The following is a 16,308-nucleotide window of genomic DNA, read 5'->3' as shown; positions in this document are numbered from 1 at the left end:
TGCAAAAACAAATCAAAAAATAAAAATTTAAATTTAAAATATATATAATAAGAAAAGGGAATGTACATGAACATATAAAAGGCCAGAAAAAGCATTAATTAACTTACATTCTTTCTAGTGGGAAGTGGGCAAAGTGTTTTCTTCGCGTCTTACTCAGAAAGGTTGTGTTTCCGAAATTCTTTATCGGCAGCGGGGGCTTTGAATTATATCAGTCGGACAGACATGTGTGAAGTAATTTATGGAAAAGGGAATGATTAGGAATGCTTGAGGAACGTATGTTGTGGAGTTCTTATTTGAGTGAAACCGTCTGTTAAAATTTTTGAAAATACTAGTGAATGGAAATTAATTAATTTCTGGCTAATTGTCGTGTCGTAACGAGGATGAAATTAAGAAAAGGAAAAAAGGAATTTTCATGGTCAAAGAGCTATTTGACAGACTAAAGATTATTAAATAGGCCCATTTTTTTAGTAACAGCATAAGTCTGAAGACAATTAGCTTTTTACATTATATACAGCTTTGTAATTACACTATGTACAAATCCTTCAACTGATAGTCATCCAACTTATACCGCTTTCTCAGGTTTAGGAACAAATTATCATATCCCTATCAGTTAAATGATTTAGAGTGAGTATTTAACGCCTGCTCTTTTAAGGCAATGGTTAGTAAATTGATTAGGTATTAGATTATTTTTTAAAATTTTAATAAGGAGCAAAATTTCGCGATATAGATAGATAGGAAGCAGATAGACATATCCCTTCACAGAAGATTACATTTTCATTATATTTATCTGGATATTGACCTTCAGGTGTGTTTCAATAACCAATACGTATTGCTAAATATCATGCTTTAAAGAAATGCCCAAATATTTTGCTAAAAAAGTATTTCATGAAGGTACAATTCCATTAAAAATAATAAGATACTATATTTGTAAGAGATTTTGAAAGAAATTTATAGGTTCGTTGGATGAATTTTTATAGCTTTTTTAAATCTGTTTCAAATAAGTATCAAGCAAATTCGAAAGTTTTTTGTTACAAATATTTTTTCTTCTCACCCCCCCCCAAATCTTCTGGCCATTGTTGTTGATTTTGTAATTTTACTCTTTATTTTGTGATAACAAGTTGATAATGCCTGATTTGGATACGATTTGCTTCCATAACAAATTTTTGTTTTTATTTTTAATTATTGGCCTCTAAAGTGTTCTAAAATATTAGTCAAAGTTTGTTTAGATTCTTCTAGATATAAATTTAGAAAAGGGGTTAACCATGAGAAATTGTGCTATATTTTCTGACGAAGAGCTTGAAATTTAAATTACAATTTCATTTTGGGCATTAATTTAAATATCTGTTTTTAATGTTTTTATTTTTTCGTTTTACTGTTTTATCCTTTGCTTTCTAAGCTTTTCAACCGTTAATTTTAAAAACATTTTTATCAATTCACTAACTTTAAATGAAATAATATATATAAATATTATTTTCTTTCAATATTTTAAACTATCAAGTAGATTTATTTCTCTTAAGTCTTACATCTGATAAAGCAAATTCTGTTTTAAAGTTTCTAAAAATATGACAGAAAGTTTTCAGCCGTTTTTATTTCCATTCTTAATTTTACATTTATTTTATTACATTTTTAATTTATGATTACTCATGCATACTATTACATTTAAGGTAGCAATTCACCACCAACACTAAAAAAGTACAGAACATTATTAAATTTCGCAGCAACGTTTTATAATATTTGTTGTTTGTTAATTTCATGGTATAATTCATATATAATCTTGAAATCAATGAACCTGAAATATTTCATTACTTGAAACTTGATTTAATAATTTATAAAATATCCTGCTAATAAAGTAATTTATAATAATTTCTCATGATTTAAAGTAAGTTATTATGAATAACTTCCGTAATTTTTAATAATAAGTTCATCTCAAAGCTGCAAAGAAATAATTTAAAAAACAATAAAATTTTCATTGGCAGTTATCGTTAAAAGCATATTAACATAAAGAGGGAAAAGCTACGTTATTTTCTTGTTCCTGGGCTAACATTCGTTTAAACTGTTTATAATACATGCAACTACTATTAACCAGAACATGAAAAATTTTATTACTGAAGCTTTTAAGCATTAACGAAATTCACTTTTCTGTCGGAATTAAGCATCGCAAAACGTAATTCAGTTAAATCACTGCTGCCTAGAGAAATTTTTATTATTGTTGTTTCAAATTCTATTGTATTATTTAACTCAATTTGCAGTATCACACTGTTCTTAAAATTCTTCAATAAACAAAAATCTTCTACCATTAAATTTGTTTAAAGAGCTACAATAATCTCAATTAAATATAAAACGTATCCCCATAATTTCAATTTAAGAGGAAGAATTGATTCTAAAATTTACTTTATAAGCAAATTTTAAAATATTTCTTCGTTACGAAATTGTGATTATGTTCTTCACAAATCTATTGCGAATGGGAAATTTAATAAAGCTTGTCGAGAAATTAACTACAGCCTTCGCGAGTGTTGCACCATTCATATCGGCACTTTCATTGTTCCTGCTACAATTGACTTGTCCACGCAGTGCATCGTGGGACTGTGATGGTGTGCAGCTGTTTAAACAATCACTTTAGGTCGTACTATAGTTAGGAAAAGCGCTTTTCGGGATACAATAATAAACGTCTTTTAGTCCCTGAAGGGTAACCCCGTTTACACGCGGTTTAATAAGCGAAAGCACTTTTCAAAGAGACCCGTTTATGCCTGAAAGTTACCATGCGAAACACTACGAATCCTATATAGCTGCTGAAATGCAGTTTGATTAATGAGGTCTATTTATCAACGCAGTGTGTGGATACGCTGATGTGACGAATTACTTATTCACACATACACACACAGAAATTAATTACCTTTGGGGTAGTTAATTAACTGTGAATAGTCTACAGAGTGCCATTTTTTAATACTTTTTTATTTTTATCGGGAAGTTTTGGATCGCTCCACGTGCGCGACAATGATAATAAGATGCTTAGCAGTATAATATATCTTTAATGTAAGGAAACTCATTATTTCATGATAGGGTGATTAAAATTTCATCCCAGACACTTACTGACACGCAAATTTACGCGACCGAAATAGCTCTCAATTTCGGTAAAATTTGTCTGAATAGAAACTAATGAGAATTTGAGAGAAAAACTTTTATCTAACGGATGTTTGAAAATAATTAACTAGGAAATAAGATTGTTTTCACCTAATTCTTCTTTCTTTCGCATTTGCCATATTTATTCTTCACAAATTTCATCCTTTAATATATACGTGATTCAGAACTTATTGAAATCCACATATTTCATCACATGAGTATTCCTTGTAAATATTTAGTGCTATCTTTTCAGAATCATGTTAGGTAATTCAGACAGTCATTTTATTTACTTCTTAAGTTTTAAAAGAATAGGGTATTACTATAACTGATTCGAAAATAAAATTTCTTCATCAAATATTTCGTCTCTCCACCATTACTATTTTTATTCATTTCAAATTTTATTATTTCAGACGCACTTGATTCGCAAATTATTTAAGTCAACATATTGTATCACATGATTATTCCATGTAAATACTTCATGGAAACTTTTTAATACTAATTAAGAAAATTCAATCAGGGATTTATTTATTTTTCTAGGTTTATAAGAGTATTGAGTCTAATATATTAACTTTCAAGATAGAAAGTAACAAGTATTTAATATTAAGCAGTATCAGATAGTGATTATTGATTTATTTGGATTCTGTGTTCAGAATTAGAAAAACAAATAAAATCAAATGTAGTAAAAAAATAATTAAATAAAAATAAAGAATTAAAAAAACTCAATGGCGCAAATTGAGACATGGCCTGTAGTGCCCTCATAAAATAAAAATATAAATAAATAATACATAAGAAAATAATCAAAAATTTATTCGCGCAGTTAATTTCTGAGATCCGCAAATTATTTCAAAGAATAATTTTAATAATGTTTTTAAATATAATTTGAAATTAATAATTTCTAATTAGAGTTCATTTTTTATGGTTTGCTATTTATTGTTATCACAGCATAATTCTTTCCTGGAGGTCTTTTGTAAATCATTCCTTAAACATTCTTCCAACAAATCTTATTACTGCCTCACACTATTCACATTTTTATGAACCCTTCAAACATGACAATGAAATATTTTATTTGTTTTCTCTCATCTTACATTATTTATATTAGCCATTTCCAAAACACAATTATCTTACGATTTTTGAATAAACCACATTTTACGATATGAATTATTAATAGCATTGATTCATATCCATATTCCCTAGTACAGTGTGACGTGTAAATTGTATATAGATATATTTGAGTTTTAGAGGAAGATTAAAGAACCCTTTGTGCTAAATAAACATTTAATTTATAAAGTTTTAATTTTCTGCTTTGAAGGGAATTTTAAATCTCAAATTTCGTAGTTATTAGAAAGGCAAATTTAAACTTCTTGATTCTCTCGAACATTCGCTATGTTAGTAACTAAGCAACTAAACTGGAGACATTGAATTGTTTATTTTATTTTTAATTCCCTTAAGGGTGCCTGCAGGAATTTTTTTCAGTTCTTTCAGTCTTGGATGATAAAATCTTAAATGTTATGTTTAAAATAGTCAGCGAGAAAAATATGAGTTTGAGTCTAAAGTAGATAATAAATTATTAGAATCTGAAAAAAATATATTCTGTATTTTACTTATAAGATATCTCTACCATCTTCTTACCATGCCTTCGTGGTGTAATTAATGGTTAGCACACTCGGAGCTTATTCGAGAGATCCGTGGTTCGAGTCCCAGCGAGGCCATTATTTATTTTTCATCTTTCCTGCTTCGAAATAACCTAATGTCTCTACAGTGCTGCACACACGGAGCGTATTCGAGACGTCCGAGGTTCGAGTCCCGGGAAGGGCATTGCTCACTTTTCATGTCTCCTGCTTCCAAAATAACCTAATGTCTCTACATACCAGTTATTGTTATTTTCCCTCGCTTATTGATGAAGTGAAGATTTTATCTCTTTTAGAAACTGAACTAAATCTTAAACTGACTTTCTAATGCTTAGCTTCTATCTAGATAATTACTGATTTATTCAGTTTTTGATGATTAGAACGGGAAAATTAATTAATTTAAGAGAGAAAATTAAAGAAGTAGTCAAAACATGTTACCACCATTTCTTTAGCAGAAAAAAGAAATCCTCTATAAATTGCTAACATTTTATTTTAGTTTAATTTTAATTTTTTTTTAAATTTTACTTTCAGAATCATCTCGTATTTTAATTTATTGCAAACAAGCACTAATCTTCATCATATTACACTATGAAAATTAGAGCATTTTTTGTTTTACACTTTTGTATTACACTAAAACCGATAAAGTTTCCAGTACAGGGAAACGTCATTTTTAAAGACCTGAAATTTATAAGATACATACTTTTCTTAAAGGTCACAGTTTTTACTGACGATGAGAAATGTTGGCATATATAGAAGCACGGTAATTAATAGCTTTTTCGCTATAAGCTCTGTAACTTTCTTAGAGAGCGTGTTCTTTGTCCAAGCTTTCCAATGTTCACTAGAAGGTAATTTGAGATACTGAACCCGAGTAAAGAAACGTTCAAGTATGTAGAGATCGGAGATGCTAAGACCGCAGCAGTCGGAGGTGTCCGTGTCCCTATACTCAAATCATCTCAGATTAGACAGAAAAGGGCCGTGACCTGTTAAAAATTTAGTGAGAGTTACTATATTAATTTACAAGTCTGCCTTGAATTTGGGCATCAGCCGATGGGAACACCTGCTTGCTGCAGCTGAGCTCTGCGTTCCTGTCATTGTGCAAGAAAATACTTATCAGTGGATTGTTTTAGAAATGTGACTGGAAATGAAACGGGATTCTGCAGAAGGGATGGGCCATTGGCCGCATTTTTCGCTTTGCTATCTGCCTGCTCATTTACAGCAATTCCACCGTAAGCCGACATCCAGCACAGAGTAGGCCTCTTATAGGTTGGGCACTCGAGCAGTACTTTACGTATACTAAAGGACTTTGGCTTCGCCCTGTTGAGACTTCGGCAAGATTAGAAGCCGAGTCACTGTATATCTACGTTGTATTCTGGGGTCTGCGCTGTGAATAGGCGGTCGCTGCTCTTATTGCTGTTAATTCTGCTTGTATCCTGAATCATTTCGTCCCAGACTACTCTTCCAAGAATGTACAATTTAATCACCGTCCACTGTCTTATAGCGATCTGTATACATGCAGATATTTTGTTGGAGATTTATGAGTTCAGCAGAGAAGATATTCTGCTATAAGTTGCAATGGGTCGGTTGACAGATATTCGCGAGATTATGGTTTTCGTGGTCAGAAGGAAAACGAGTCCATTCTACAGATTTGTTGCTAGATTTAGTCTTGTAGTTCTCATAACCGCAGCTTCTCTTTCAACCATGGAATCCAGCCAAGTGAAGTCGAGGTCAAGTGAAAGAGGACCAGGAATGATTTGGAGGGCAGAGTACTATATACGAGCAACAGATGCTGTCGTTGAATTGTTAGCAGTTTTCTCCTCATATGAGAAGTCATTTTGCTTTCCGAGAAGAAAGAACTATACGCTCTGTAGCTATCTAATACCTTACCCTCAGCAATGGTGCCGGAATGCCCTATTTTAATGATGTTGTAGGTTGCATGTTATTTATTAATAAGCTAATAATATTATCTTTCAAGTACTTCAAATGTGACATTCGTGATAAACGGTTGTCAGTAATGAGACCCAAGTATATGAATTCAGCAACAGATTCAATTGGCAAGCCTGAAAAGTTTAGACTAGGAAAATTCTGTCTTAAAACCCCTTCCAACCTGTTGCCATTGTCTGCGATTTGTAACCCGACAACTGTAGCTTATCTCTCTGGCGCAGTGCGCAAATTTGTCTAGGCATGTTGGTGCACTTTTCTGCAAGTCACTTCTTCCCGTAACCACCAACAGGGAGCCATGTGTATTGCATGTTCTATCGGTTTAGCGTATTCTATGTCTGTGATTTACTGGAATGCTATAATAGCAACTAAGGTCCACAGGGTTAATGACAGGCTTGAATTTTTAGGGCCACTGCATAACACAGATTTCTTGACAATAATGTTGTCCAGCTTAATTTGTCCTCTTCGAATCTTGCATATAGCTTCGTAAGAGGTCAATTATTGTATTTTTTACTGATTTCCTTTACTATTTCATTTTGTTGCTGAACCTGATTAATACTCAGGAAAAGCAATACTGAATACATTCAGACGTGACCTGTCTTAAGAATATTATGGATAAATCTGTGTAAAAATTCAAATAAATTTATACACTGCTCGTCATTAAAATTGCAACTCCATGAAGGAATGCTCTGACATAGAATATGACAGAGATCTGATAAAGGAATGATTTGATCCAGGAAGTCAAAATGACATGAAAGGAAGAAGTTCCAAATGAAGATATGCAAATGATTAGTATTTCAGCGCATTTAGACGACGCGGGAGGGAGAAAAAACATTTGAAGTACTGCATAAAAGAAAAGCTGTGTAGTGGATTTCTCATTCGGGAAGTGCTTTGTAAGTTTGGAGTTTGTTCAGAATATTGTGTTATGCCTCGCATAAAAAGAGGAAATGCTTATCAGCAAGTTTCGAAATTTGATAAAAGCAGGATTGTTGCCTCTCCAAAGTGTAGATTATCGTTCCGTGATATCGCTGGTCGCACTGGTCGACATTCAATCACTGTCATGCGAATATGGAATCAATGGAGTGCTGAGGGTCATACTAAACGGCATGCAGGATATCAACGCCATCCCATGACTAACGCCAGAGGGAACAGACAAATTGTGAAATCTGCCCTGCAAAACCGTACGACCATATCACGGACCATCAGTCAGGAAATGGGCATGTTTTCAGAAAGCCCAGTATCAGTTTGAAAGGTACGTCGATGTTAGCAGCAGTGTGGACTATCAGCAGGATGACTATTACTTCGGCTTCCCTTGAGAATGCAGCACAAAGAGAGACGGCGACTCTGGTGCGCAAGACGTCAAAGCTGGATACAGGAGTGGCACAAAGTCGCCTTCTCAAACGAATCCCTGTTCTACGTATAGTATTCTGATGGCCGTGTACGGGTCTGGAGTCTGGAGTGGAGACCACACGTCGCCTGCTTGCATTCGATATTGGCATAGGGGCCATACACTTGGTGTGATGGTTTGGGCATCCATTGGGTACGCGACAAGCACATCTCTAGTTCGTCATCTCTAGATCTCTACGCACATCTCTCTACATAGATGGTAATTTGAGCGCAGATGGGTACATTTTTGACATCTTATGTCCAGTGGTTGTGCCCTATCTTCGAGGCCTCCAAACGCCATGTTCCAACAACATAATGCAAGACCACATATTGCACGTCATGTTCTGACCTTCCTCGATACACAGGGCATTCGATTGCTGCCCTGGCCTGCACGGTCTTCAGATCTGTCACCCTTTGAAAACATCTGGTCATGGGTTGCTGAGAGACTGGACCGCCACCCCTCTGCATCTAATCATTTTGTTCAATTATCAATAATCAAATTCAATCATGCCATACTGTTTTACGTGCAATAAATATATTTTTTGCATTTGCTTTCCTTGATGGTGTTGCAGTTTTGAATGCCAGCAGGGTGTATTAAGCTATAGAGTTAGTTTTGTTTTTTGACTTAGACATCTTTAATTATCATTTCTGATTTTACATTCTTATTATTTGCTTTTATACAATCTCTATTTTGTTTGGATCTGAAATAAACAGTAATGTAAGACACGAGTTTTTGAAATATACTACCATCTTTTTGTAACAAATAGCGCTTCATTTCTGAAATATTTTAAAGTAACTAAGCTAATATGCATAGTTTTAATTTTTTATCAAGTTAACTTTCTGACAATTAGCAGATCTATTCAGTCCTGTAGTAACAATGTAGTATTTAGCATTGAAATTATATAAAATAGGTTCAGAAGTTCAGGGTAAAGTAGTTTTTGCTTGCTTATATGGTTCTAAGTGTCCTAAAATAAGTTTCAAATATTTTAACTATGAAATTTAGGTGAATAAAAAAAGGGAGAGTAAACTGAAGAGGATTTTTGCTTTTCTGAGTCCAAACGAAAGGAAACGAAAAGAAATCGTATGGAGTGAAAATCTCAATTAAACATGGTTGCATAATACGTAAAAATATATTATGAGATGAAAGCAAGTCCCAGTAAAGCTGATGATTTAGTTCTATCTTTTATAAATAAAGCATTTTTGTTACTCTATGAACCCAAATCTCTAAAGCAGTAAAAGTTTTATTTATGAATCTATATTGCGACTTGCAGATATCTTAGCATAGCAAATTGAAGCAACTTTTAAAGGTTTAACTCTGATACCTCTTTAAAAACAGTTGAACTCTGCTTTTTAAGGTTAATCTCTGAAGTTACTTTAATATCTGTACTATTGAAATCATTTTCCATCATTACTCAACTTTTGACGTTTCCATCTAGCCACTACGTTCAAAGTTGCGATCTAAAAAATTAAAACGCTTGCAAATAACTTTTCAGTTTTAGACAATATCAAACAATTTCAAAGAAGACAATCTAGAAAATTATTAATTCATCAGAATGCTAGTTATTTCAAATCGAAACAAGTATTGCATCTCAAACTGCCATTTTAAACCGCGAGCATGAAAAGTCTTCTTTTTTGTAATATGTTCTTTAAGTTTCATGAAATGTAACTAATATCTACTTTTTAAAATGTTTTAACATTTACATGATTAAACTAGATAATGTATAATATTGTAAGAATATTTTCTGTATTTTAGGTGCTATTGGGAATTGGGAAGAATGGTGGACATATGACGGAATATCAGGTAAGATTTAATTTCACAGTCTTATACTGAGGTGTTATTAATAATCTTCTACTGAGGTATTATTCACAATCTTCTACTGAGATTATTCACAATCTTATACTCAGGTGTTATTCACAGTCTTATACTGAGGTGCTGTTTCACAATCTTATATTAAGGTATTTTCATTTATTTATTTATGGCCTCCTTTAATTCAAATGATTCCAGGAAAACGTACTGTTTCATAATATACTGATAATGAGTAGCATTTGAAAATAAATCAAAACTTCGATGACCTTAGTTGATGAATTGGTTGAGAGTCATAATATTAATTAAAAACATGAATGATCTAAACACGTTTATTCAGAAAGTGATTATTTTGAAGTAAAACTGGGAATATTGAGAATAGTATACGCTACTGATTTTGAAGCAGCATTTAAGTGTAAAACATTTCATATTTGTTTCTTCAAAGACTTTTCTCATGAGGTTTAAACAGCTGTTAAGGGAAGTATATTACAGCAACAATCACATATTTCCGTTTTGGAGACTCATTTAAAAGGAAAATATTTATTTTACAACCTAAGCAGAGGGGATTAAATTAAAAGTATTAGACTAATATCAGTATAACTATCTTTTTCAGTTTCTTGTGTTCCAGTTTGTCAACTAACGTGATTTAAAATGACTGTTAATAAAATGTGGCTACTAGATTTATTTCCTTAATTATTTATCTTTGACTTGTAATTTAAATTATAACTTTCTTAAAATACGCTACTGAATTTAAATGAACAACTTTAAGCTAGCGAATGAGAAGATTCTATAAATCGATAATGTAGCATTTTTTATAATCCACAAGGAACAGAGCTTTCACTTAGTAAATTATTCAAGCTATCATAATACACTCTTAGACGAAAAAAGGACGCACCAAGAAGGAGTCATCCGAATGGGACGAAAAACGGTGGAAGTGATGTACATGTACAAAAAAGCAAATGATTACAGTTTGAGAAAAATTGGATGATTTATTGAAGTGAAACAGCTTTACAGAGTGAAAACGTCAGTACGCGTTAGTCCACCTCTGGCCCTTATGCAAGCAGTTATTCGGCTTGGCATCGATTGATAGAGGTTGCAGATGTCCTCCTGAGGAATATCGTGCCAAATTTTGTCCAACTGGCGCGTTAGATCGTCAACATCCCGAGCTAGTTGGGGGGCTCTTCCCATAATGCTCCAAACGTGCTCAATAGGAGAAAGATCCGGCGAACTTGCTGGCCAAGCTAATGTTCGGCAAGCACTAAGGCAAGCAGTAGAAACATGTTCAGTGTGGGGGCAGGCATTATCTTGCCGGAATGTAAGCCCAGGGTGGCGTGACATGAAGGGCAACACAACGGGCCTTAGAACTTCGTCTACGTACCGCTGTGCTGTAAGGTTGCGACGGATGACAACCAAAGGGGTCCTACTATGAAATGAAATAGCACCCTAGACCATCACTCCTGGTTGTCGGCCTGTCTGCCGGACGACAGTCAGGTTGGTAACACACCGCTGACTGGGGCGTCTCCAGACTCGCCTTCGCTGGTCATCGGGGCTCAGTTCAAAGCGGGACTCATCACTGAAGGCTATTCTACTCCAGTCAGTGACATTCCAGTGCGAATGAGCCCGACACCAATGCAAACGGGCTTAACGTTGTACAGAGGTCAATGGTAGTCAGCACAAGGGGCGCCGTGACCTCAGCCACCTTTCTGAAAGCCGTCTATGAATGGTCCTTGCGGTCACTGATGCACTAGTTGCACGTACAATCGATGATAATGATGCATCTGGGGCTGTGAGTGCCGCTCTGCCGATTGCTCGGTCTTCACGTTCTGTCATTTCTCTTAGGCCTACCGCTTCCTTCTTGACGCTGTGTGCGGCCATGATTCACCCATTCCTGTCAACATCGTCTAATAGTGGCATCGCTCCTGTTCAAATGCCGAGCACCAATAAGACCAACCGGACACCAATAAGACCAACCGGCTTCTTTGAGCCCAACTAGACGACCTTTCTCAAATTCTGACAGGTGCGAATATCGTTCGCGCACCCTGTATGCGAGGCATAGTTACTGTTTACCAGAGTACACGGAATAAAATTCCTGAAGAATTTATGACCTGGAATCGTAATTTCTCTTCTTAAATATCCTGTCAGTTGCGCAGATCAGATGCGCTGTAGCGACAACTGTTCATTCATTGGCAGCCAAAATGTAAAATTTTGCAATTTTCGTCAAAACCTGTGTGCATATCAATTTGTGTTCAATTTGCTTTATATTTTCTCGGTGTGTCGTGGTGCATCGTTTTTTTATCTAAGAGTGTATATTAAACACAAAATATTCCATAACTTTAATGTGTAGTATTAGCACAGATATCAGAGAATGAATTTGCTGACTTATATTATTTTTCAGCGCTTCTTTCAACTAAAATGCAATGTTTTTCAGTCAAATTTAAGGAACAATTGTAAAACAAAATCGCTTATTTTGGCAATTGATATCTCTGCATTACATGAAATATCACTTACTGTTAAATATATATATATAGCCTCATTAAAATATTAATAAAGCTTATCTCTGCTGCACATAAAAGTTTGAGGGTTTTCATACTTAACTTATTAAAGAACGTTCATTTGCTAGGATGACTGCAAATTGATTGTGACTTCAAAAATCACAGTTTATGAAATTAAATATCTTCTTAAGACAATATAAGTACCCCAAAAATTTCGTAGGATAGAATAATCTTTTTAATATATGTAATTCTTATTATATACATTCCTCTTTTTAAAGTGATATTGTTTTATATTTTATATTTCATTCAAATGCATTCTAAGTAAATATTCCCTTAATTTTTATTACAATATGCTAATATTAAGTGCAGCATGGATGAAACTTAATATTCATTTATAGGAATGTTTTGTTTCGAAAACTAAATTTTTACTGAAACTCTAAAACAACCTGTAAGCCGTTTTATGTGGAGAAAATGAATTCAAAAGCAAATTCAAGGTCTAAAACAGATTGTCTTCCTTTTGTTTCTGATAATCAAAATTTGAATGTGTCCTTTTATTCCACACTCCTTTGCCAAAAATATGGATTCTTAAGTGCTACATAGAGCAGAAATTTCGGAGCATAATGATGGTTTTATGATCATTGATTACAGCCTTGCTATTTGTGTCATTCATTATTTTTAAAACCTGATATAGTATTCAGTTTATTTTAAGTTGAATTTAAGTTCAAATATTTTCTTGATTACATACGGAACGGTACACGAACATCAGTAGGATCTAGGATGCTTCGCCGTAGCCGCTGTTTCTCCGACAGCTGATTCGCGGTATGTAGAAATGAAATACGCAATAAAGGTTGCTTATAATATATTGTTACGTTATTTTCTTCCTTCACTTCGCGTGCAGATTTGGAGGATTGGATTTCGTGCAGATCTGGAGTGAATAACGAATACAGCACTTGATGGAATATCGGAACACACTTTATTTAGCCAATATTAATCAGGACAGCTCCAAAGTCACATTTTACAGTCGTCGAAGATCTACTATACACTCGCTGGAACAATCAACGACACACCCTTCGGGTTATCAGGCTGTAACGGTGGAGACAGCTTCACTGTAAAGCACCAGAGTACAGCTCCGGACTCTGCTTGGTCGTTCTCGGAACTCTACGTACTCTCGAGACTCTCCACGCTACGACTCGCGATGCACTTGACGACACACAGAGGACAGTTCATGACTCTTCGGCGCAGTCGGTCCCGGAGCTCAACACACTCTCTCGATGATGCACTAACTCGCGATACACTAAAGACCCTCTCAATGCACTCGACGACCAACTTGGCGCTAGACTTCGAGTTAGCTGGCTAGACGAGGCACACTCACCAACTGACTGCGGACCAGCAGGGTTTATACAGCTTTCGGCTTGTGTTCGAGAACATTCTGGGCTAAACCGGTAAGAGTTCGTTCCAGAATTTTCTCCATCCGCCCATGGCATATCGCCAATTTTGTCGCCAAATGGGCGATTTCTCGCCAAATGTGGCAACCGTGCCTCTCTTTGCCATTTTATAGCATCCCTAAGCCTGCTTTGCGGGGAAGCTATCTCACCGCAACTGTACATTTCGTAACAATATATAACAGTATACAAATACGGGATATAAAGAAATTACACATAGTTAGTAGGAAAATTATGTCAGTATTAAACAGAACAAAATTATCATATTTCATAATTATAGCTAAACTCTTTACCTGAGAAAAAAAATCATCAGTTCTATGTAATATTTCAGCAATTCTAGAAGATGTGTATAATATAGCAATATGTAAGATAAGCATACAAATAAAAGTATGTCTCGACTATAAAATAGATAAACAAAATTATTACACTAAATAAACTAGATATGATATGGCAAAATGGGATATAAACATTTAAAGAAAACTATGTCTTGACGGCGAAATATCATGACGGCGAAAAGACGGCGGCAGCTAGTCCCATTCCGCATCAGTAAGCTTGTGATAGCTCAGAAGTGTCAAATGCAAATTTTAAATTAATTTTTGTAAAAGAATTAGGTTCTCCTAGTATTATAGAGAAAGTTACATTTTTTCGTATGTGTTTTACTGAGATTTCTCATATTACATGAAACTTTTACCGTAAACTAACTTTTTTAAGAGGTGTTGAAAGCCAAAAAATCTTCAAAAAATTGTGATTTCGGATTTTTGCATTTTCAAATTTTCTACACATTTAGCTTTCTAAAAATACCATTCTTTAATCTCTATGCAAATTAGAACTGTAAAAAATGTAGTTTTAATCTGTGATCAAATGCTTTGATCAATGAGGATTTTTACATAAAAACGCGTTTTTCTCCAAACGTAATTTCTTTTATACTCGATATATCTTTTCTCGGGAACTACTGCTCACAGGTATCAAAAATTTGTATGGCTTAATTATTATGTTTCGTAATATTTACTGAAATGACCTTCTTGTGATAAACTAAGAACAAATTGTTTTTTAATTTTTGTGTGAAAAAAGTGCTAAATTTTACCATGCCTAACAAAATATTCTGTAAATTACTCTAAAATTCAAAATGATTCAAAAGCTCATTTCAGTATAATCAGATAGGTATACTTTAATTTAAAAAAAAAAATTCAAGCATGCATCTACAGCAGATTTTGAAAAAGGTACATCAAAAATTGGCCAATTTAACATTGTCGGTGTAGGAGTTTCCAATACCCATTAAGTTTGTGTAAATACATTTTTGTGTTTATTTTAAACAAAGCTCAAACAGTTATATTATATTATATTAAATGTCAATTTTCGTTCTCGGTACATAATGTAAACCATTCAAGTTATCTGATTTTGATGAATGGGCATAGTAATGTATGTATTTTTCGAAGTTTAGACTAAATTTATTTGCTTATCTGATAAGAAAATTGAAACAGAAATGTCTCTAATAGAGAAATGTACCTTTCATTTTGCTAACAACAAATGCATTCAAGAGGTTGTTTTTCAGCTGTTTCCTTCACATAGTAACATGTGCGTGAAACATTTTCCGTTCATTGAAGAGAGAGAGAGAGAGAATGCCCGTTAACGGTCAGCATGTAACATGAAATCTATTTATCACTGACAAATCTGCGGCCTGTTACTGGAAATATACGTATTGACATGTGTTAGACAATTCACTCAAAGGATGTGCAGTAGATTGTTCATTAAATCATGAATATTTCTCATGTATTGGATAAATTGTCAGTTGTTTAATGAATAGTGTTGTTTAGGAATTGAAGGTATTGCACAGGTTAAAAGTGAAATTTCACGAATATTTAGGATACGATGAATACAATTATTCTTGAAACATAGACGCATATAACTTAATATTATGCGTCACATAAATTTAATCGCTCTATCTGTCATTTACATCAAGGATACACAGTATTCATTCGCTCTCTTTTCATGAAGCGAAGTTCGATAAAAGTAAATGAAAGTGAGAATTAGAAGTTTCGAACCTTGTGCTGCGACTATATCTCTTGCTCGCGAGGCCATCTGAGAGGTAGAAAATGATATTAAAGTTCCAGACGGAAAAATGTGTAGAGTCATTAGGTTATTTTTGAAGCAGGAGCTATGGAAAATGAGCAATGCCCTCGCCAGGACTCAAACCTGGACCTCTCCAATACGCGGCGAGTGAGCTAACCGTTACACCACAAAGGCATGCAGAAAATATGGAGAAAATCCCTTTTAAAGGGCGACTGGCGATTACGGAACAAAATCGCCAAATCCTGATGGTGAAGAATCATCATCCATAACTTTTTAGTTCGGGCGCCACTGTAGACACTATGAGGTTATTTTGAAGCGGAAGACGTGAAAAAGGAGCAATGCCCTCGCCGGTACTCGAACCTGGAACTCTCGAATTCACTTCGAGTGGGCTAACCATTACACCACGAAGGCATGCTGGGAGGAGAGAG

At 34.3% G+C, this 16,308-nt stretch overlaps 1 protein-coding gene across 1 annotated transcript in view; it reads left to right on the top strand.

The window, feature by feature from the left end:
* LOC118182444 (carbonic anhydrase-related protein 10-like) overlaps positions 1–16,308 on the top strand; it is a 1,559,317-nt gene that overhangs the window by 197,662 nt on the left and 1,345,347 nt on the right. Inside the window, exon 2 of the mRNA XM_085806946.1 lies at positions 9,826–9,873. Coding sequence (XP_085663072.1) covers positions 9,826–9,873 — 48 coding nt within the window. The remainder of the gene's footprint in view (positions 1–9,825; positions 9,874–16,308) is intronic.

Source organism: Stegodyphus dumicola, chromosome X1 (assembly GCF_044657685.1).
Source record: "Stegodyphus dumicola isolate Sdum_Otavi_A_Nest chromosome X1, ASM4465768v1".
NCBI lineage: Eukaryota > Metazoa > Arthropoda > Arachnida > Araneae > Eresidae > Stegodyphus > Stegodyphus dumicola.
This window is presented reverse-complemented; position numbering and strand designations above follow the sequence as displayed.